Source organism: Chlorocebus sabaeus, chromosome 23 (assembly GCF_047675955.1).
Source record: "Chlorocebus sabaeus isolate Y175 chromosome 23, mChlSab1.0.hap1, whole genome shotgun sequence".
Taxonomy (NCBI): Eukaryota; Metazoa; Chordata; class Mammalia; order Primates; family Cercopithecidae; genus Chlorocebus; species Chlorocebus sabaeus.
The window spans coordinates 47,511,471-47,533,618 of NC_132926.1; the positions used below are offsets into that span (position 1 = coordinate 47,511,471).

The following is a 22,148-nucleotide window of genomic DNA, read 5'->3' on the forward strand; positions in this document are numbered from 1 at the left end:
GTCCTGTTTATCACTGTGCCTGCTTTTGGCACAGTGTTTGACACACAGCAGGTACTCAAAAATGCTTGTGGAACAAAAATTAGCCCGTTATGGTGGCTTGCCTGTAGTCCCAACTACTTGGGGAGCTCAAGCGAGAGGACTGCCTGAGCCCAGGAGGTAGAGGTTGCAGTGAGCCGAGATCATGCCCCTGCACTCCAGCCTGGGTGACAGAGTGAGACCCTGTCTCAAAAAACAAAACAAAAAAACAAAACAAAACAAAACAAAAACGAAATGCTTGTGGAAAGAGTCAGTGAATGAATGAATGAATCCCAGGATTTGTATGAAGTACGACTAAAGTATAAAACTTCCTGCCCTGTCTTAGCAGGGAGAGAAAAGGCAGGAGGCTGGCAGGATTCTTCCAGGTGAAACTGAGAAACTGGTCTTGGTCACTGTCCCAAAGCCAATCACAATGGCTTTGGTCAGGACAATCTCTCCTGGAATGTCTGTCTACACTAAAAGTCCCAATGTAGAGCTAGAAGTGGCCTTAGAGTTAGAAGTGGTCGCTTCCTCCTCACCCCTCAAGGAATGTTTGAAGTTCTGTACTTAAAGAGCCAACCTCATCATAATTGTTTTCTGAGCACCTCATCTCATTAGAAACAACAGCTAAGAGAGAAAGGTAATTGCCGTGTTAAGGCATGTCAAGTATTATGTTAAAGTTTTACATACATTGTGGCCCCTAATTCCTATTACCCGTCTTACAGATGTGGAAACTGAGATTCAGAAAGGTGAAACCACTTGCGTGAAGTCCCCACTGTCTAACCACAGCAATACTGCCTGCGAGACACAGAGGGCTCTTCTTTTAAAACATCTTTTCTGGGTCGGAACCTGATAGAGTGTCTTAGCCAAGAGCAAACTTATGCAGCTAAATTCAGTATAAATATGAGAGAAGGGCTGTAAGAATAGCTACCCCCTGTCCAGTCATGTTTCAAGCTACCACTAGGCTAAGTTCATAAGACACTTAAAAAAAAACAAACAAAAAAAACCCCACTCAACATCTCTTTCTTTTATTTTCATGAGGATAGCAGCACTTCCTGCTCTTAAAGAGAATTTATTACACACATTTCTTTTGCAAGACAAGTCCCAGAGGCCAGGAAGCCCTTCCAGCTGGCGGGAGCAGCAATGTTTCCAACTATAGAAGTGGATCCTGCCCCCCACCCCGGAGGAAGGCAGTGTGAGTCTCAGAAAGCAGGCGCTTAGCCTAGCGGAAGGGCTCACCCCAACCCGCCTGCCTCACAAGGTAGCAAAGGAACTGCTGGTGGGCTGGAAACTTGGCTCAAAACCACAAGGGCAAGCACAAAACCTTTTTTTGGATTCTCCTGTTTTATCTATCAAATTATGGGCATTTTGCACTTTCCTGTACCATACGCCTTCATTGTTTTACTATAAAACGGCATTTCAAACATCTGGATAACACCTCCGGCTCCTCAGGAAGGCATCTTATTTACCCTGTGGTTTGGAACCCCAACGCAGTCTGGCTACCCTTATCTTTACCCTTCACGCAGGGTAGGAGAAGGATTCCATTTTTAAAAGCAAGGGTTAAGCTGAGAAGCTGCATCTCCACTCACAGTGTTTTCTTGGGGAGTGGGGGTGGCATTCCTTATAGAGGGACTTTCAAGGACACTGGGTCTGGGGGACACCCCCTTGCTGGTAGCAGAGGCTTCTCCCGGGCCCCTTCCCCAGGGACTAGGCACTACGCATTGGTGAAGGGCCTCAGTGGTACACGCAACTAGGGACGTACTAATTTGTCACCAGAGCCTATAGAGGAGCTAACAGCTGAATCCCCACTCCCACCATCCAGGCTTCCAGCTCAGGGTGGCCTGCTTTACCCGACACTCCCCACCTCCTGCCCCACTCACCTCTGGGGCTCCCTTCACCCCCCAGGGCTCCATGAGCCGCGGAAGGAGTCACATCTACAGATCATCAACTCCCTGGGAGGGCCCAAGGCAGAACTCTACGATAAGGTCTCTGAGGCTCACTTGCCTGGGGTCACAGATGTCCTGGGGCAAAGCCTGGGCGTTTTGACAAAGCCAGGCTGCACCTCCCATAACAGACCCCTTCCTGTGTAGCACCTGCATCCTGCTGACAGAGGACAAGTTCCCCAGGGACAGAGCCTGTGCTTTCTGTCCCCAGCACTGAGCTAGGCCCACTAGGTACTCTTGAGCACTTGCTGATTTTGATCAGCATCAGCAGCTCCCAGTCCAGAGACCCAGGCCTCTGCCCACTGGCTGACTTCTGGGGACTCTGACTTCCTGAAAACGCAGCTTTCTACCTCAAGACAGCCTGCCTGGGGAAACCCCCACTGCTTGCCCTGCCCTTCCGCCTGTGTCTCTGCCCAGGTCAGAGGAGGACACCACCTCAAACAGTAGCCCCCCAAAACGTGCGGCTGGCCTCCAGGTCTCTCCCAGAACTGTCCTTCACACCTCTGGCAAGTCCAGGGCGGAGCAGAAATTTGTTAATCCCCCATCCCCTCTGTGAAGTTGATGGAGTGGTGGACTGCCCCCACCCACACTCCCTGATGTTGCTTAGATCTTTGAACCAGGCTGGAGAGCCTCCCTCCCTCTCCTTCAACCTAGCCATAGCTTCCACTCCCTACCCCCTCAAAAATACTCAAAGAAGCTTCCAGGGAACAACCAAGCCAGGAACTCCTGTCTTAGGCAAAGGGAAGGGAAAAGTCTATGGCAGTTGTCTTTTGTTTGTTTTGCTTTTTTTTTGTTTTTTGAGACACAGTCTCACTTTCTAGCCTAGGCTGGAGTGCAGTGGTGCAATCTCGGCTCACTGCAAACCTCCGCCTCCTGGTCTCAAGTGATCCTCCTGCCTTAGCCTTCTGAGTAGCTGGGATTACAGGTGTGCATCACCATGATCAGCTAAGTTTTTGTATTTTTTTTGTAGAGACAGGGTTTCACCATGTTGGCCAGGCTGGTCTTGAACTCCTGACCTACGGTGATCTGCCCGCCTCGGCCTCCCTATGGCAGTTGTTCTTAACCCTGGATCCCAACAGGAGTGCTTGTTAAAAAAGTACAGGTACTAGGGGGCACAGTGGCTCATGCCTGTAATCCCAACACTTTGGGAGGCCGAGGTGGGCGGATCACGAGGGCAGGAGTTCAAGACTAGCCTGACCAACAGGGTGAAACCCTGTCTCTACCAAAAATACAAAAATTAGCCAGGCATGGTAGCATGCACCTGTAATTCCAGCTACTTGGGAGGCTGAGGCAGGGAAATTGCTTGAACCCAGGAGTTGGAGGTTGCAGTGAGCCGAGATCATACCACCGCACTCCAACCTGGGTGACAGAGTGAGACTCAATCTCAAAAAAAAAAAAAAAGAGTGCAGGTACTGGCCAGGTGCAGTGGCTGATGCCTGTAATCCTAGCACTTCCTGAGGCAGGCAGATCACTTGAGGTCAGGAGTTTGAGACCAGCCTGGCCAACATGGCAAAACCCCATCTCTACTAAAAATACAAAAATTAGCCCAGCGTGGTGGCAGATGCCTGTAGTCCCAGCTACTCGGGAAGCTGAGGCAAGAGAATCTCTTCAACGTGGGAGGTGGCGGTTGCAGCAAGCTGAGATCACACCACTGCACTCCAGCCTGGGGAACCAAGTGAGACTCCATCTCAAAAAGACAAACAAACAAAAAAAGGTCAGGCATGGTGGCTCACGCCTGTAATCCCAGCACTCTGGGAGGCCGAGGCAGGCGGATCACCTGAGGTCAGGAGTTCAAGACCACCCTGACCAACATGGAGAAACCCCATCTCTACCAAAAATACAAAAATTAGCCGGATGTGGTGGCACATGCCTATAATCCCAGCTACTCGGGAAGGCTGAGGCAGGAGAATCGCTTGAACCTCGGAGGCAGAGGTTGCGGTGAGCTGAGATCACAACACTGCACTCTAGTCTGGACAACAAGAGCAAAACTCCGTCTCAAAAAAAAAAAAAAAAAAGTACAGGTACCTAGGGTGCTACTCCAGACCATGTAAGTCAGAATACCTGGGGTGGGGTGGTATTAAAACAATAATCTCTGCTCTCTGACTTCCATCAGATTCTGAGATGTGTCCCACAAAGGGTTAAGCACTAACAACACTAACAATGGCTACACCATTTAGTGAACCAGGCAAGTCCAGAAACTCATTGTGCAAATTATTATACTAGCTCCCTAGGCCAGGCTCAGGACTTCAGGGCTAAAGGATAGACAGCTCTGCTGGGATGCCATAGGCAACAGAAGGCAGTAGGCTGAGTTCTCAGGGGCAGCTCCACCTTTTCCTTCTACTGCTTTAAGGAACTCCCAGGGCAGACTTCAGGCTTTGTGCACTTCCACCAAAAATCCTAGCCCAGCCTCCCAAGAATCCCGGGGCCCATGCCTTCAGCTCTCAGCTCGGAGGCCGGCACTCACTCCCCTTTCACTCTGGCTGAGGGAGGGGCCAGCCACTGGGCAAGGGCCAGATGGGAAGCTGGGCCTCCAGGCCTTAGCCCTGTCCAGGGTCCTGACTCCTGGTCAAGCGCTTTCTTCAGCCCTGAGGCACCTCACTTGGTGTAGAGTGCCCCTTGACTTGTGCCTTTAGGGTGCACTGGGAAAGGGTAGCTCCTGAGAGGTCATCACAGGGCATCCCTGCCTATCTCACCCAAACCCAACCCCAGCCCTTTCATAGGCTGGATTCATTGTGCCTACTGCCTGTGCTACGCTAAGTACTCCTGGTCCTCAAACCCCCATCACTGCCCACATTTAGAGATGAGGAGACAAGTGAACCACGGGCTCTGCAGTCACCAAGAAGGGGGTTTCCACAGCACACACATCACTCCATAAGTGTTCCCGCTGGGAACTCCTGCCACACTAAGCAAACCATGTGACCAGCCTGACAGCCACCCCACAGGCTTCATACTCTAGGGGACTGAGTAGATGGGGACCCCCTTCACCAGGGTATCCAAAGCCCAGGCTCAGCAGACCATAAAGGCCCCACCCAAGCCATTCACAGAAAGAGAAGAGAGCAGCCCGTGAGGAGATTTAGTGCAAACATTCTCTGCCACCAAATCCTCGCTTTCATCTCCGCCCTCTCATGAGCCAAATAACTTGGAAGCTTTCCTTGATGGTTTCCTCTCTGCCCCAAGATAACGTGGAATTTATGCCGGCCACGGCTCAACCTTGTCACTTAGGGGACCAGGAAAACCTCTCAGGCTGCTCTCTAGCCTACTGTAGGAAGAAAAGCTTGTGCTCGGCAACAGTTCAAGGGTTCTGGGCAGGGAGGACTTCACTGGCCCTTCTAGAGCCCAGGACTTGAGGTGGGGAGGTGTCTCCTAGGCAGACCTCAGAGCCTGTGGAGGCTCCTGGGCTTGGACCCAGGGCCATGTGGAGCCAGTCCCCAGCAGGGTTGGGCATCGATACTTGTACCATGGGTTTGACTATTTTTAGGTGTGGAAAGGTACAAAGGCTCTGGGCTGGAAAACCCAAGAGGCAGGGGAATTTTCTGCCCCATGCAAATTGCTCTTTCTTCTCAGCCTCCGCTGACACCTGTTTCCTCCCAGGCAGGCCCAATCCTGGGTGCAGATGGCAGCCTTGTGCCTGGGAGGTGGCCCCTCCTCCCACTGGAGATTGGAGGAAGCAGAGCAGGGGCAGAAGACTGGCTTAAGCTCCCCGTGGAGTCAAAGAGATAAGTCAGCCCTAGGAGCTCCCCAAAACTTCCCCATCCCACTTCAACTTGAACAGCTATGGTAAACAGGAGATAGGTGGGATTCTCGAAAGGCAGGTTCCTCATGTCTGAAATGGGAATGACAATTCTTGCCTTCCAGGACCAGGAAGGCACATAAAGGTAGCTACTGTTTTACTACTTCAACCACAGCAACTGGGGAGTCCCTGTAGTTCTCAAGACTGGGGTGAGGCTAGGCGCAGTGGCTCATCCCTGTAATCCTGACACTTTGGGAGACCAAGGCGGGAGGATTGCCTGAACTCAGGAATTTGAGACCAGCCTGAGCAACATAGTGAGACCTTGTCTCTACTGAAAAAAAAAAGACAAAAAAAAAAAAAATTAGCTAGGCATGGTGGTGTGCACCTGTAGTTCTAGCTACTCGGGAAGCTGAGATGGGAGGATCATTTGAGCCTGAAAGTTTGAGGCTGCAGTGAGCCATGATTGCACCACTGCACTCCATCCTGAGTGACAGAGTGAGACCTTGTCTCAAAAGAAAAAAGGAAAAAAAAAAGACCAGGGGTGGGGAAGGTCCCAAACAACCAAGAGCCAGCAGGGCTCCCCAAGGCCCCACTTGCCTTTTGCTTCCTTGGCTGCACTTAAGCACATCCCATCCCCCTTCCAAGCAGGGCTACCCCAGGAGGGCAGTCAGAGATTCAACATTGTCCCACCCCACCTCCACCTCACCCCCAGCACTGCATTCCCCTCCTGTAATGGTATTCCCAGAGAAAACACTGTCTATACCCTACCCACCATGGGGCCATGGAGGTCAGGCTTGGGGGATGGGGCATCAGGTCTCAAAGAATCCCGCTCCCACCTCCCCAGGGGAGAGTCCTTGGGGAGGGCAGCTCCTGGAGGAGGCAAGGCGGAGTCCTTTTTCAGATGCAAGGATCTGCGGAAGCCCCCCTCTAAGGGCTGGCTAAAGACAGTGGAGCCAGGACTGCACCTGCGGTGAGGGAGCACAGAGGAGACGCCAGCATGGAGCAAAGACATCCTCCCCAAGCCATGCCGAGGGCCCTGCCACCAAACTCTGGGCCTTTCTGCCCTTGGCACTGTGAGCCCCAAGGATTTAAGGTCTTGGCTAAATGGCCTTGGCATCCTCACTTTCCTTATTTACAAGAGGACTGAGAAGTTCTGGGCTAGTTTTAATGATTAAAAAGGAGCACCCAGCCCCAGTGTCTGGCTACTTCTTGCCTGTAGTACAGTGTTCTACTTAAGAGCCAGGATTAGCCGGGTGCAGTGGCTCATGCCTGTAATCCCAACACTTTGGGAGGCCGAGGCAGGCAGATCACCTGAGGTCAGGAGCTCAAGACCAGCCTGGCCAACATGGTGAAACCCCGTCTCTACTAAAAATACAAAAATTAGCAGGGTGTGGTGTGCGCACCTGTAATCCCAGCTACTCGGGAGGCTGAGGCAGGAGAAGCATTTGAACCCAGGAGGCTGAGGTTGCAGTGAGCTGAGATTGCACCACTGCACTCCAGGCTGGGGAACAGAGCCAGCCTCAGTTTCAAAAAAAAAAAAAAAAAAAAAAAAAAAAAGAACCAGGATTAAGACCCTCCATCTCTCCATGCCCCTGCAGCCCCATCTGTGCCAAAGGCTTCTTCTGTGGTCAGTGCAATGAATGCCTCGTGGCATTAGCACTGAAGACCTAAAAGAAGGAGCAATAAGGCCCTAGGGTGGGAGTTTTCAGGAGCCTCAGGAAGGAGGGTCCAGGTGTCCAGGAGTCTACCCACCCCCAGTGCTCTTCTCAGTTCCAGAGGCCATAAACCTCTACCTGCTGTAACAAACATCCCAGGTCAAAGTAAGGAAGGCTTCAAATGCAGATGCCTGTGAAATGGGTAGAAGGAACCTATGACTAACTGGATGGCTCTGAGGACCCCATCCCTTATCCATGCGCCAGCAAATCCTTACCACTCTTGGCTTAGCCTACAAAATGTCACAAACCCTACTGCTTCTCATTCCACTGCTACCACCCAACTCTAAGCCACCACTGTTTCCCTGCTGGGTAACTGCACCTCTCCCTTCTCTCACAGCAGCCAGGGAGAACTTGCACTAAAACATCAGGCTGTGTCATTACCCTGCTGAGATCCTTGAAAGGCTTCTCCCCTTGCTCAGATCAATTGGAACACCTTCACAACAACCTGGAAGGCTGAGAAACTGGCCCCTACTCCCCTTCATTCCACTCGGCCACGCTGGCCTCCCTCTGCACTGCCTGTGCCCTCTGCGAGGAATGCTCTGCCCCTGTCTCCGCAGGGCAGCTCACTGTCATTCCCCACAATCTCTGGGAAGCTCGTCACTACCCACCTCGGAGGGCTTCTTTTCGTTCTGTCGGGGCCAGCCCGACTTGGTGCTGCTGGGCAGTTTGGAGCATCTTGATGCGGATGTAGATGTCGCATGACCTGCAGAGAGAGAACAGTCCATTAGGGGTCCTGGGGGGCCAGGAGCACCACCCACTCATGCCCAAGAATAGAAAGCTTCTAAGCAAAGCCCCGGCTAGAATGTTCAGGAGGGAGAAACCTCAGTGAGCACCTAGTGGACTATCCTTGCTCTGGGCCTCAGTCTCCCCACTGATGAATGGGGACATGAAGCCTCCTCTACTCGCCAACCAGAAGGGCTGCAGAAATCAAAGGCTGTTACTGGGGCTCAGTATTAGTACAATGTGTGACCCCAGACAAGTCCCTGGCCCTCTTTGGGACTGTGCTCAAAGAGAGCTGGAATAAGCCTTTCATGCCCACTCTTCACCCTGCCCCAGGTTAGGTACTGTCCCAATACTCTGGGATGATGCCGTGGGTATTCAGAGGCAGAGCAGGGCAATGGGAAGAGAGATGCTCTGAAGCAGATCCAGGCTACCAGCGGAGTCCTGACCCAGCCACTTACTAGCTTGTCACCCCAGGCAAATGATTCAATCTTGCTGAGCCTTTGTTCTGTAAAATGGGGGCAAGAGAACACCTATCTTCAAAGGGCTGTTGTGAGGAATAAGTGATATCATGCCTGTAAAGTCTTAGCACAGTCCCAGGCACACAGTGATTCCTTAGTAAACATTAACTATAATTATTAGGGTCTAAGGCCCTTGCTGGATGACAGGGCTGTGGCCTCCACCCCTATGAATCAAAGGAGCAGCAAGATATAGGGAGACACTATGGTTTTGGCTGAATAGGAGTAGCAGCCATGGGTGGGCACAGTGGAGGCGGCTGGTGGGGAGCCTTGCAAGTACCTGGCCCTCTCAAAGGGTTCCTCTGCCTGCAATAAAGTTAGAAATGGAGGATGTGGTTTTTGGTTCTACTGAGCCAGGCCACAGGCAGCATGTTGTAGCCACAAAAGGCCAGATGCTGTGATCTCCTGCTGTAGGGAAGAAGGGCTGGCCAGGTGGGATGCCAGAGCCAAGCTGAGCAAACAGAGCCTAAAGGACAACAGATGAGACCTGGAGGTAGGGACAGGGCTGAGACCTCCTTGGTCATCCTAGTGGATCTACCCTTAGGCTTAGGCTTTTGGGGGGCTGTGGAACTCTGGGAGCTAGGAGGGGCCTTGGCAAGCCCCCTAATCTCACTTGCTCATAAGTGTGAAGAAACAGGTCTAAAGTTGCACAGCTCCAAGCCCAGCCTCCTTGGCAGGTCAGCCTCTTCCTTAGCCTGGGCCTCCAGCAAGGCAATCATTGCTAGATGAGATGAGATCTTCCTGGCAGCACAACCCTCCTACCCACAGCAGAGGGAACTCCTTACTCCAACAGGCACAGGCAGGCCTGGCTTTCTGGGCACCTGAGAAGAGCTGCCTTATGACCTAGTACCAGAGCCCTCACTTTGCATAAACCTCCCTTCTCTTCTCCAAATTTCAGGGGAGGCTCCCTAAACTTCTTCTGCTGCTTGATAATGCATTCCACACACCCCTCCCCACAACCATCACATCCAACTGACACGCCAATCCACACACAAGTCTACCTCTGGGATTCTACTGCCAAGATTCTATGAAGGTTGGGTATCTTCACTGATTTGTTCAGCAAACATTTACTGAGCATCTACTATATGCCAGATCATAGCTGGGGATATAGTGGTAAGCAAGACAAGAGACCTCTTATCAAGGAGCTTACCACTGATTGGGAAATGGTACTTATCCAGTAAGTATGATAAAAGGTGACTGGGTTTGTTATCTGTTGTATACAGGCTTTCTATACGAGCTTTGACTTACTATATAGAGAAGCCCAGAGGGGAGCCGATCTGTTCCAACCAGAGCAAAACAAACGGAGCTGGGACCTAGAGGTTAAGGGGGAGTACAGCTGGGAGAACAAGGCCCTGGAGGTCATGGAAGGTGCAGGGACTTTTTTAGAAGTGGAGGGGCAGGAGTGGAGAAACCTGACTTGATTTATGCTTTCATCAACATGCCTCTTAGTGAAATTAAGACCATAGGGCAGCCTCCTCCCACCTGGGCCTGTGGGCCTGATCACTATTCAAATGCTTTCGCTGTAGGAGCCCAAATTGGAAGGCCTTACTGTCAGTGGTGTCAGAGTTGTCACTGCTGATGGAGTATTTTCGCCTCTTCTCTTCCATCTGCAACAAAAGGCAAGCCCATTATACTCACGGATGGCTTGGGAAATCCTCAGCCTCTCAGAAAATCACCCCATAACCTACCTCCCCCACTTACTCCACTGCAGAAAGATCAGAATAAAGCCCTACCCTAGCCTTCTTCTCTGCCAGCACCACCCTCTTCCACCCATCCACAGAGGTCCTGGGATTCTAAAAGGCTGCATCTCCCACCTCCTGAGCCCAGAGCCCTTGGTTAAGCAAGGGTCTAACCAAAGCTGTTGTAGAGGGAGAGGACGTGGGGGTGTCAGCAAGCACAAGCTGAATAGTGACCATGACCTGCCCAGTCCCAGCTGCCACCCAAGGACACTCAGGCCCACCACTGCAAAGGCCTCCTGAGCCACAAGTCCTCTAGGGATGGAAGAGGGTAGAGGACAGGAAACAAGACTGATTCTTCCAGGAGGACTGTGCTATCGGAAGTTAGGGACAAGCCAACGCAGACAAAACTGAGGGCCTAGTCCTGTGAGTGGTGGTCAGCAGTGTACAGAAGCGGGGAGAGGTGGGGGACACTCCAGGATGGGTCCCTGAGACACATCAGGCCCAGGGTGACTGGTCCTGGGTTGGACTACCCTGCCCTCCTACTCCCCATCACCCTTCCCAGATAAAAGTACAAATAAACTCTACCTCAACTGCAACATCTAACTTCACAGTATTAAGGACAACTCTCACATAGGGGCCTCATACTGAGCTCACACGGAGTCTTCCCTTATCCACACCATCTCCTGTTCCTAACCAGGTGAGCTGTGAGCTCCATTTACAAGTGAGGCCAGCACCCTGTCCTGCTGGTAAGTGGCTGAGATGCGACTAAATCCATAAGGTCTGATCCCCAGGCGCATGCTGAGCTGCCTTTGTACCCTCCATCAGCTCCTGGCTGCTGGAAGTGTTTTCCCACCACTGTTTCCTATAATCCTCATGGGTCCCAGGTGGCAGAGCCTGCTCTCATCCCCTCAGAGGGGAGCACAGCAGGTGGTGCATTAACCTGCTCTGGGTCTTACAGCTCGCCTGTGGCTGAGTCCTAATGTGGGAACACGTCGGGGGCTCAGGGTTCAGAGCACGCTCCCCTGTGTTCCCTGACTGACTCCCCACAGCAAAGGATAGGGAGGAGTCTGTGTCAGCAGAGAGAAAGCCCCATTGCCCAGCCCATCTGCACCTAACTCCCGCTGCCCCCAACCCCAGTCCATTCCTACCGAGCCTTGGGATGCCACCACCTTACTGCAGCCCTGCAGAGACTAGGGAGCATCTGCTCTCGAAGGTGGGTTTGAGCACCCAGATCTCTCAGCTGACCAGGATGGCCTTCCTGCCTTGGACTTGATCTTAGCCGGGCGTTTCTCTCTACCCCAGTGCCCACCACCAGCAGGATCAGGATGGCAGGAAGACTCATTGAGGCGTCTGCCTGCCACCCAGCTTCAAAGGTGCCAGTAAAGTGCCCTCCAGAGGCCGAGGTTCCAAGGGACACTGGTGGTGCAAGCAGCACAAAGGCAGGAACAAGGATGGCTAAGACCACTAAGCACTCATGGTAGCAGGACGGGGTCCACAGGGACCTCAAAGAGTCCTTAGAGCAGCCCTTCGTTACACGCATATACCATGGCTGCTTCCCTTTCACAGAGGAGGAAACTGAAGCTCAGAGGTTAAGTGACCTGCCCAAGATGTCAGTGACTGTATTTGATTCAGAAGACCGTGCTCTTGACCTTCTGACTACTCTGCCTCTGTGCAGTAGAGTACAGACAGCCCAGCAACCCACAGCTGCCACCCTCACTGCCTTCCAGAGTCTGCGCGTCAAGGGCATGACACCTGTGATCCCAGCACTTTGGGAGGCCAGGGCTGGAGGATCTCTTGAGCCCAGGAGATCGAGACCAGCCTGGGCAACGTAGTGGGACCCATCTCTACAAAAAATTTAAAAATTAGCCAGTTGTGGTGGCACATGCCTAAGGACCTAGCTATGCAGGAGGCTGAGTTGAGAGGACAGCTTGAGTCACGGAGGTCAAGGCTGAGGTGAGCCATGATCGTGCCACTGCACTCCAGCCTTGGCGACAGAGTGAGACCCTATCTCAAAAAAAAAAAAAAAGAGAGTGTGACAAAAGCTGACTGGCAGAATCCTGACTCCTGATACTAGCCTACGTCTTCCTCAGCTCAGCCCAGCTCAGTGCAACCCAGCTTTGTCCTGACATTGGTGGGTGGAGTGGAGGGGAGGTGCTAAAAGTGCACCCACCCATTTTCTCTTATAATCCTGTATGTGAATTCCATTTCTCTTCATTTCCTGCAAAGAAGGCACTTCCGAGCCAGCATCTCCCACAGCATTAAAAGCAGGAGTTGTAGATTCAGGGGTGATGGGTTCAAATCCTAGCTCCTCTCCTCATAGACCAGGGACCTTGGGAAAGACTTTCCTCCCAGAGGACATAAACTGGAACTGGCTTTTTACACAAATGTCCTGAATTTAAAATGTTGGCAACTGACTCAGAATTTTTACAACACTTTGAAAGGGCCAAACTAAACACATCTGTGGCCAGAATCAGCTGGTGGGAATAAATAAGAACAGCATAAAGCCCTCAGCACAGTGGCTAGTTATCCATATGGGTGCCAGTTAGTAACACCATGGCAGCCTTGGACCAGGTCGGAGAGTCCTGGAGGAAGGGCTCCTAGAAAAGAGGCAGTGACCCTACACAGTAAGGAAGGTGCCCTAGAAAGGACTCCTTGACTGCCCAGGGACCAACAGGTGAATGTCAGCATGCGGACCTACACCCCGCACCGAGCCAATTCCCCATCCAACCCTGTCCTCCACGAAACACCCCAGAGTGCCTAGGGATTATTCTGGGTCAGGGTTGTCCCATGGGAGGCTATTATTAGGGAGCAGATTCTGTGGTGGCTTAATTGTTGTAATAACTAGGCTTGAGAGGGGAGCCACTGTTTTGTGAGTGCAGCTTCTTTCCTTTAAACCAAGTCTTCCAAAGGCCTCCTTGCTCCAGCGAGCTCCCACTGTCACAGTGGCTAACGAGGCCTGGGACCGCACTGTGCCAGTTTTTTGCCCCGTGGATCACCCTCCTTGCAAACTCAGCAAGAGGGACAGGGAGGACTCCTTTCCCAAAGCTGAAATCCAGGACTGCAAACACATGTGGGGGTGGAGGTGCTGAGATGTGATCTTGGCCTCTGGTTTTTCCTCTCCACCGGCTTCCCCCATCTCCCCCAAAGCAAGGTCTGCTGTGGGAGATTTCAGTGTCACCAGGCACTTGCTTTCGAGGACAGAAAGTGCTCCTGAAATCCTACCTATAAAGGAGACTCTAGGAAAGAAAGGATCTCCTTTTCCTGCCATTTGCACTAGTCTATTGGCACCTCTCATGCAACCCCCAGCATGGAGACACATGTAGGAAGCTCCCCTTCAAAGTGTGGGTGTCGCAGAGTCCCCTCAATGAAGCAGAAGCCCATGGCCTCTCTGTGCATCCTCGGCCCCACCAAGTCCACTAGGCTGTGCCTCCAGAACACACCCACTTTCTTCCTACTGTCACCACACTGGTCCAAACCAATCTCATCTCTTGCCTGAACCACTTATTCATCTCCCAGCTTCCACTATCAATTCACCCATGTCCAGGCTCCACACAGCTGCCAGAGTGATGTTTAAAAAGCGTAAATCAGTCCGAGTGTGGTGACTCACACCTGTAATCCCAGCACTTAGGGAGGCCAAAGCAGGCGGATCACTTGAGCCTAGGAGTTCAAGATCAGTCTGGGCAATATGGCAAATCCCCGACTCTACAAAAAATACAAAAGTTAGCTGGGCATGGTGGCGTGTGCCTGTGATTCCAGCTACTGAAGGGGCTGAAGTGGAAGCCAGGAGGTTGAGGTTGCAGTGAGCTGTGATTATGCTACTGCACTCCAGCCTGGGTGACAGAGTGACACCCTGTCTCAAAAAAAAAAAACAGAAAAAAAAAAAAAAAAGCTGGGCGCGGTGGCTCATCCTTATATTCTCAGCACTTTGGGAGACCGAAGCGGGTGGATCACTTGAGAGGTCAGGAGTTCAAGACCAGCCTGGCCAATGTGATGAAACCCCGTCTCTACTAAAAATACAAAAATTAACCAGGCGTAGTGGCGGGAGCCTGTAATCTCAGCTACTCTGGAGGCTGAGGCAAGAGAATTGCTTGAACCTGGGAGACAGAGGTTGCAATAAGCTGAGATTGTGCCATTGCCCTCCAGCCTGGACAACAGAGTGGGACTCTGTTTCAAAAAAAAGGTATAAATCAGAAGCTGGGCATGGTGATATGCGCCTATAATTCCAGCTACTTGGGAGGTGGAGGCAGGAGGATCACTTGGGCCCAGGAGTTCAAGGCAAGCCCAGGCAACACAGCAAGATCCCATCTCTAAAAAAAATTAGAACAAAATAAAAATTTTAAAAGGCATAAATCAGATCACATCATGCCCCTACTGAAAATCTTTCAAGGGCTTCATAGGTCAAAGGACAAATCCTAAGCTCCTGACCACAAGACCCTACACAGTCTGGCCCCCACCAGCTGGACAAGTTCATATTCACCACCATCCCCTTCCTCACCACCTTCTAGCCATGCTGGGCTCCTTTCATTCCCTTGAAAAAGCCAACGATTCCATACTTCGAGACCTGTGCACATGCTGTACTCCACTCTGCCTGGAATATTCTACTATGTGGTCTATGCACGTCTGACTTTTCAACCTTCAGGTTTAAGCTTCAATGTGGCCCATGTCAGTCTATGCTCATCAGAGTATCTGAAGAAATTCACCACCCAGTTTCCACAGAACACCCATCCCAGCTGTGCTTGTTGAGCTACTTGTTGCATGTCATTCTCCTTGGGAATGTATATTCCATGAAGAGTAAGGAGCATTCCATCTAGACTCCGGCCAGGACCCCAGAGACATACTAGGGAGTGCTGAGTGTGCTCTCGCTCCCTCCCCCAAGAAGTGTTGGGACCACACAGTCCAGCTGGCCTGCCTGTGGCTTGCAGGAACAAACACCCTAGCCCAAGATTTCGCCCTTGTTTTCACAGCCTGCCTTCCCCGTCTTAACCTCACACATTTTCCAGAAGGCTTTATTTGGTTGGGCTCCTGGCTAATGATCAATGTCAACTCAGTAATAGGGCAGCAATTTGGTGGCAGATGTTTTCTTGGCAGCACTAGTGACTGGTCTTAGTGGGGGCCTCAGGTCTGGACTTAAAACACCAATGCCCAATGCCAGCCCCCTTTAAAGACCTCTCTGCAAATAAACTCAAATAAACACCCTGGGCCTCCATTAACGCCCTTCCAGCTGACCCTGGGAACAGTGGGCCTTTCAGGCCTGCCACTACAGCCACTCCCTGGGCAGTTAAAACACCCCAACCTGGCCTCCAGCCTCTCCTCTCCAGGGGCCACCAGGCCTGGCCTGCCCGCCACCACACAGCAGGATTTCGTCCTCCTCCTTAAAAAAAGGGGAAAAAAGGGCTTTCAAGCAGGCAATTTACCATTCCAGACACAATCTTTCAAAGAGAAACAAAAACTCTCCCTGTCTGAGGCAGACCACTAAGGCGTGTGTGTAATAAGATGCTAATACAATTTAATGATATTTCGGCTGGAAAACCTGTCCTCAGAGCCTCCTTGTGTTGCGAAGGCCAGACATTCAGAAAACAAGAGCTGCACACTCTTAAACCGCTTTAAACAGGGGTCACAGCCCCACTCTTTCCTATCTCTCATTAACTTTAATGCCTTCTCAGGGACAGTAATTGCAGTTACAAAAATGATTTTGTACACAGAGTAGAGGGCTGCTGCCTGGGATCCTCCAGTCGGCTTCCTGGACCTGCTTCTCCAAATCTAGAGGAGCTTGAACCCTCCTCCAACACCCGCCACTGCCTGTCTGCAACTTCGTGTCCCAGAGGGGACCCAGCTCCCCTTGAAGACGCTGCCCACACCCATCCTCCAGACTAGTTCTGGGGACGTACCGAGGGGACGGGATGGTGGGAGAATGAAAAGGCTCTGTCTACTTTGTTCTTCAGAACCTTCTCACCCTACTCTTTGCCCCAGAGAGGGCAGAGCTCTGTCCACTCGCTCCCATATCGGCTGCGCATTGGCACCTGCAGGATCCTTCTGATCCCTTCTGCAGAGAAGGGAGCTGGTTCTCTGGCCTAGCCTAAAGGTGAGAGATCAAAGGTCAAAGCTGCATCAGGGCCCTCCCCAGGTATAATAAGGATGACTAATACCAATCACATGCTTATCGCATGCCTGCTTTGGGCTTAGTCTTTTTTAGGTAATCACTTATTCTATACATCCACCATAAGATAGGTACTGTTATTAATCTCATTTGCAGAAAGTGCTCCTTGTAACAGAAGGAACTGAGGTATAGAGCCATTATGACAGTTGGTAACTGTCCTGCACAGCCAGGATTCAAACCTAGGCTGTCTGACTCCAGAATGTGTACCCCATCCCCAGTGGGCTAAAGTGCACAGGCCTACAAGTTCCAGGGTGTGGGTATTCCAGATTCCTATGGGCTGTCTGAAAGGAGCTTTGAGCGGACCTATAATTGTAAGCTTTTGAGCCACATGGTAAGGGTCCTATCTGGAGGACAGGGCAAGCCAAGGGTATCCCGCTTCCCAACTCTGACCTAAAGGGAGAACTGGGAGGTCCCAAAGAGCCTGCTGCATGTGCTATGAAGAATTTGGACTAGAAGCCTCTCACCTGTGTTGTGAGCACAAGACAACTGCCTTCCTGTTAAGAGGAACACTAGGTTAGAGCCAGAATACGCTGCCTCCCACCCTCAGCAATTTGGGGGTCAGTGTCCAAGGCCTAACTTCAATATTCTGTGGTGCATCTAGGGCCTGGGGACTGACAGTCCCACCTCACCAGTCAATGAAAGCTAAGTGGAGATTTCTGACAACCTCTTGGACTACTGTTACTGGCTCTTTAGCCAGGCAATTTAGGGAAAGGAAAAGCATTTTGGACGGGAAAACATTCTGGAAACATTTGCTGCATCCTGAGCCCAAACAACTCTATCCTTAAACACTTCATCTCCAAAAGTGCTGGGGGGACCCTTGGCCAAACAGTTTCAAAACCAACATTCACTGCAAGTCCTGCTGCCTGGGGCGAGGACTTCCCTCTGTGAGGCATTTGCTGCAGAACCAAATGCTTTTCCACTCAAAACAACAGCCAACAGCACTTGGGACAACCTAGTGGGCTCCAGATCAAACAAACATCCCTTTTTTCCCCTACCATGCAAACTTGCTCAATAAATTATTCGCCCACTTCGGATCAAAGCCTGTTTTTGCAGCCTGTGACCCAAAAAGCAAATAGCATCTCTTAAACATGAAAGCCCTCCTCCCTGCCTGGGTCAGCTTTATTACTCATTCCTTCCCCCTTACAGTTATTCTGTTGTTATTTTCCTCCTCTGCTTGTTAGATGGCTCTGCGAGTCCCAACCCGTCTAAGGAAGATGGGACAAGACGGATGGTGCGTTCATCTGGGGCCCTAAGGTGAGAAAGAAAGTCAGAGTAGGGGAGAAGCCTGGGAACCCAGGAAACAAAGCCAGGCCCGGTTGGCAGCTCCATGCTCAGTCCTTTTGCCAAATGTCCTACTGGGAATTTTACCAGTGAAGGCAGGGAGTTAATGCCACTCCGAGAGGAGGGGCCAGGCGGCTGTACCACCTCCCAGACCCAGGACTCAGTTTGCAGACTTTATTAAATGTTCAGGGGGCGTCCGGACGGCTTGTCTGGGATCAGAGCTCAAGGGTCCTCCTTCCAACAAAGGCATGGCAGCAGGTCCCACTCAGCCCCTTCCTAGCCGCTTTGGAACCGCTCTGAATGGAAACATGACACCTCTCGATGACCCCCTACAAACTCTGACCAGGGATAAAACTTTGTGCCTCAGGATCCTGCAGAAGATGAGCCAGGGGTGCTAGACGCAGTGGCGAGGTTTGGAAATCTGCAGACCAGAATCGCCGGCCGCAGTGTGCCTTCGGCATAGGGCAAAGACACCCAGTGACCCTTCACCTCCCCCAGGCTCCAGCAAGAGGCCAGCAGCCAAGCTGGTAAAAAAGTGCCCAGGCCAGCGGCAGCGGCTGAGGGGATTGGGAGGAGAGTTGCGCGCGCCTCCAGCCCGCCCCTGGAGGCAGTCCGCGGGACCGCAGGCTGGAGGCGCGCCGGCGTGATTCCGACCGCGGGAGCCGGGAGGAGGAGCCGGAGGAGGCTGCGGGGGGCTCCTGCCCAGGCGAAGGAAGGGCAAGAGGCTGTTCGGACCGGGGGCGGCGCCGGGAGGTGGGTGGGCTTGACACCCAGGTCGGGGGAGGGGTTTAAGAGACGCCGGGAAGGGCAGCCGAGCCCTGGGGCGGGTGGGGTGGGTAGCTGTGTGTAGTAGGGGACAGGGCTGGGCCTCTGGAAGCTACAGTGAAGCCTTCCTGGCTGTCTCGCAGGCATCCCCATCCTCCGGCAGAACAGCTGCGAATCGCCAAGTTGACCCCTCATCCCTTCGCCAAGAGGAGAGGGTGTCTCAGGACCCAGGGATGGGCGGGAAGAAACCATGGGGAGCCACAAGTCTGCACCCAGGCGGGGAAGAGGCGGGCGGGCGCCGCTCCGCAGGCGCAGGCGAGTGGGTGGGAAGAAGGGAGGGAGAGGGAGGAAGGAGGTGAGGCCGGGAAGATGCCACTGCCGGGGGCGGGGCGGGGCCGGGGATCCGGCAAAGGGACTGCAGCAGCGCTTGGTGGGGGCGGGGGCTGCAATGTCACTCATTTGAGAGTCAGGTGTATGCGTCCCAAACGGGGTCCGCCACAAGCCGGCATCTTCCTGGTACCACCCAGGCTGCAGGGCCCGAGGCAGAGGGCAGGGGACTGCGGATCCGTCCCTGAAGCGGGACGCGAACCGGCAGAGTTGGGAGAAGGTAAACAAGGGCCACGCCCCCTGCCGTCGCCCCGCGGGCGCGCACCCGCCGCTCCGGCCGCCGCCGGTACATTTCCACTCTCCCAGCGCCTCTCCCCAGCTGGACTCCCGCGCGGCCTCGGAGGTGGAGGCTGCCCCCGACCCCAGTCCTCACCCCTGGCGCCGAGGCTCCGCACCCTCCACACTCACCTGTAAAGGGTGTCCCCCGCCCCTCCAAAAAAAACTGTCTAATTTGTGCAGAGCCTCCAACCCCAGGAGTCGAGCATGCTGCCCCCGCGTGCAGCACCCGCGTGCACCGGGCCGGGAGAGGGGGCTACAGGGCGGAGGCGGTGGCCCCCGGAAGGTGTCTGGGACCGGACCGGCTGCACGTGAGCCCAGCGCGAGGTCATGTGCACCGGCTCAGCCCGGTTCGGCGCCCGGACGTGCTGCGTATCAACAAAATGAAACTCGGGGAGACAGGAGGGCAGATAGCTCCAGGTTCTCAGAGCCCCCGCCCCGGCCGCTCGACCTCCCCACCGTACCCATCTCCCGCCGCAGCCCCTACGCCCGACCGGAGCCCGCGGGGCAAGTTGCAGCCCTGACGCGCCCCCGCCCGCCCGCGCCCCCTCGCCGGCCCGGGGGCGCTTTGCCGCAGTCATTAATAAAGAAGGTCGCCAAGCTCACCCTTCCAAAAGTTGTTGTTGCATGCGCCCCTCTCAGCCTCCCCGCACTGTACTCTTTAAAACACGACTGACCAACATGCGCAATCTCTCTCCCCTGTGCTGTGCATCCCCCCCCCCCCCCCCGCGCTGGCTTCCTAGAACAGGCAGCCAGCAGGAGAGAGAGGGAGCGAGCGAGCAAGAGAGAGCGAGGGAGCGAAGAGCGCTGGCAGATCTGTTGCAAAAACACCAAATAACGTCGTGGAGATGCGCAGGGCCCATCCGCCGGGGGCTGGATCTTACCTTGCTTCGCGGTGCCCCCCTGACTGGCGCTGCCCTCGGCTACGCGCCGCTGCAGGGACCGGCGCGGGAAGGATGCTCCCGAAGCCGGGAGCTCCTGGGGCCGGCGCGGGAGGGCGGGGGGCGCGCATCCATCCGGGGTCGCGGCGAGGGAGGCGGCCGGGCCCGCGGCGTCCCCGGCCCCACGCCCCCCGCCGGGGACTGTCGGCCCGGCGGACCTGAGCCGGTGCCTCTAGGAGTGGGCGCAAAGTAACTCCATGGACGCTACTCACCCCCCCAAAAAATAGCCTCCAACTGCGATGGCCGCGGTCGGCACCATTCACCAACCCCCTGTGTATGTTTCTGTTTCTTTTTAAACCAAGACTTCCTTGTGATCTCTTTAGAAAAAAAAAATGTGTTGGGGTGGGGGTGGGGTGGGGGCGGGCAGGAGGAGCGAGGGAGGGGGAGTAGCCACTTTTTTCTTATTCACTCGGATCTCCGTTCCCGACACCCCCGTCGCCGCCCCCCCAACCCCCCGCCCAGTTGTTTGGCTCCGGCGGGGAGTCCAGGTAGCGTTGCGGGCCCCGTGGGGGAGGGTGCCCTGCCTCACCACCCCCAACACCACGCCTGCCGGCACCCTGGGCCCGGACTCCCTATGGACTCTGGGGCGCCCCCCGCCCGCCCTGTCCCCAGGGCCGGGCCCGAGCGGCGGCTGCGCCCGTGCAAGTCCCATCAGGTCTGCTCACACTTCACACACTCACACACATACCCCGCCCCTCCACTCTTTCACTCACACTTTCTGCTCACACCCCGCCCCCTACGCGCCCCAGACCCGGGCGGCGCCCCCCGCAACCTTAAAAAAAAAAAAAAAAAAAAAGCAAGCTTATACTTAAAAAAATCTTTTGGCGCCATATTAATGACGTACTTAAAATTTGCCATTTCTCCCTGCGTCAAAAAGACGTTTCTTTGCAAATAACAGCCTGGAGGCGACACTCGCGGAGGGAACGAGGTTTGCACTGAGCACCCCGCCCCCCGGGGCCCTCCAGCGCTGGAAGACCCTCGCCCTAGGCCCTGCTTCTGAATCGCTGGTTTTAAAATGCGAATCGAATAAATCGCGTGGCGTTTTGCAGCGCCAGAAGTGAGCAGAAAGTGCTGGCAGGAGGGGAGTGGAGGGGCGCACGCGAGTCTTGGGGAGGGGGCGCGGCCCTCCTCCCCGCACCCACTCCAAATGGAAAACTAACATTCCGGGCGGGGGAACTTGAAATTGTAGGCGACCTCAAGAAAAGAGGGGCGGTCCGTAGAGAGGGTCCCCATTGAGCTCGTCGCCCCCTCCCCCCTCCCGAGTGCCTCCTGGCGCCTAGCGCTGCCCCGCATTTCCGGGGGGTGGAGAAGGCAGTGATGGGTGGGTGGGTGGCTGGTTGCACATCCTGGCCCCAGTAGGATTTTGCCCCGGGGCGACCCCTTCCTCCTTGCTCTTCCTTCCCATTACCCCGAAAGGGTTAAAAACCGAGGGGTAACTTCCAAAGGCTGGCACATGGCGAGGAAGCGGGGCGCCCCTCTCCCCACCCTTCGTCTCCTCGCCCCTCCTCCTCCGGCTCCACTTCCCGACTTGACCTTGTGGTGCACAAACAGTGCGCTCGGATCCTCGCAGTTTCTGGAAGAAGAGCTTGCGCTCGCCAGGCGGGCGGGCTCTCGGGCTGCTAGCCGGCGGTGGCGGGGCCTTGGGTCTGTTCCCGGAGCCGCGGGCCACACCCACCCAACCCGCTGCGCCCGCCGAGCTCACCTTCTCTCGAGGAAGGAGAAGGACTGGCCTCCTGGTCGGGGAGGAATCAGGGGTCAGGCTTCAGCCTCCTCGGAATGCCTCTGACTGGGGAGGGGGTGGTGTGGCCTCAGGAGGAGGTTGTGGGGAGCCTGGCCCAACATCCCCAAAGCATCGTGGCCAACTTTTTCTTCCCCCTCATGCTCGGCTGCCCCTCAAAGATTATCCAATAATTTTTCAGCTCACCTTTGGCTTTGAAGGCATGTGGGTGAGTTGTGAATGGACACCAGACTCGCCTTCCCTCTCCAAGACTGAAGATTGTTTATTCTTCCTTACTCCTCCA

At 54.0% G+C, this 22,148-nt stretch overlaps 1 protein-coding gene across 12 annotated transcripts in view; it reads right to left on the reverse strand.

Moving 5' to 3' along the window:
• Positions 1-21,854, reverse strand: part of JADE2 (jade family PHD finger 2) — a 56,836-nt gene extending 34,982 nt beyond the window's left edge. For 2 of the 12 annotated variants that reach the window (XM_038007768.2, XM_008014457.3), the window contains exons 1-3: positions 21,661-21,783; positions 10,191-10,248; positions 8,012-8,106 (exon numbers count right to left, since the gene is read on the reverse strand). In XM_038007768.2, coding sequence (XP_037863696.1) covers positions 8,012-8,106; positions 10,191-10,248 — 153 coding nt within the window. In that variant the 5' untranslated portion in view covers positions 21,661-21,783. Of the gene's footprint in view, positions 1-8,011; positions 8,107-10,190; positions 10,249-17,621; positions 18,168-19,318; positions 19,420-19,792; positions 19,976-20,070; positions 20,437-21,660; positions 21,784-21,829 lie in introns of those variants that run through there. The other 10 variants (XM_073010681.1, XM_008014464.3, XM_073010680.1 and 7 more) reach the window with 7 other exon arrangements.
• Between the last annotated feature and the right edge of the window lie 294 nt (positions 21,855-22,148).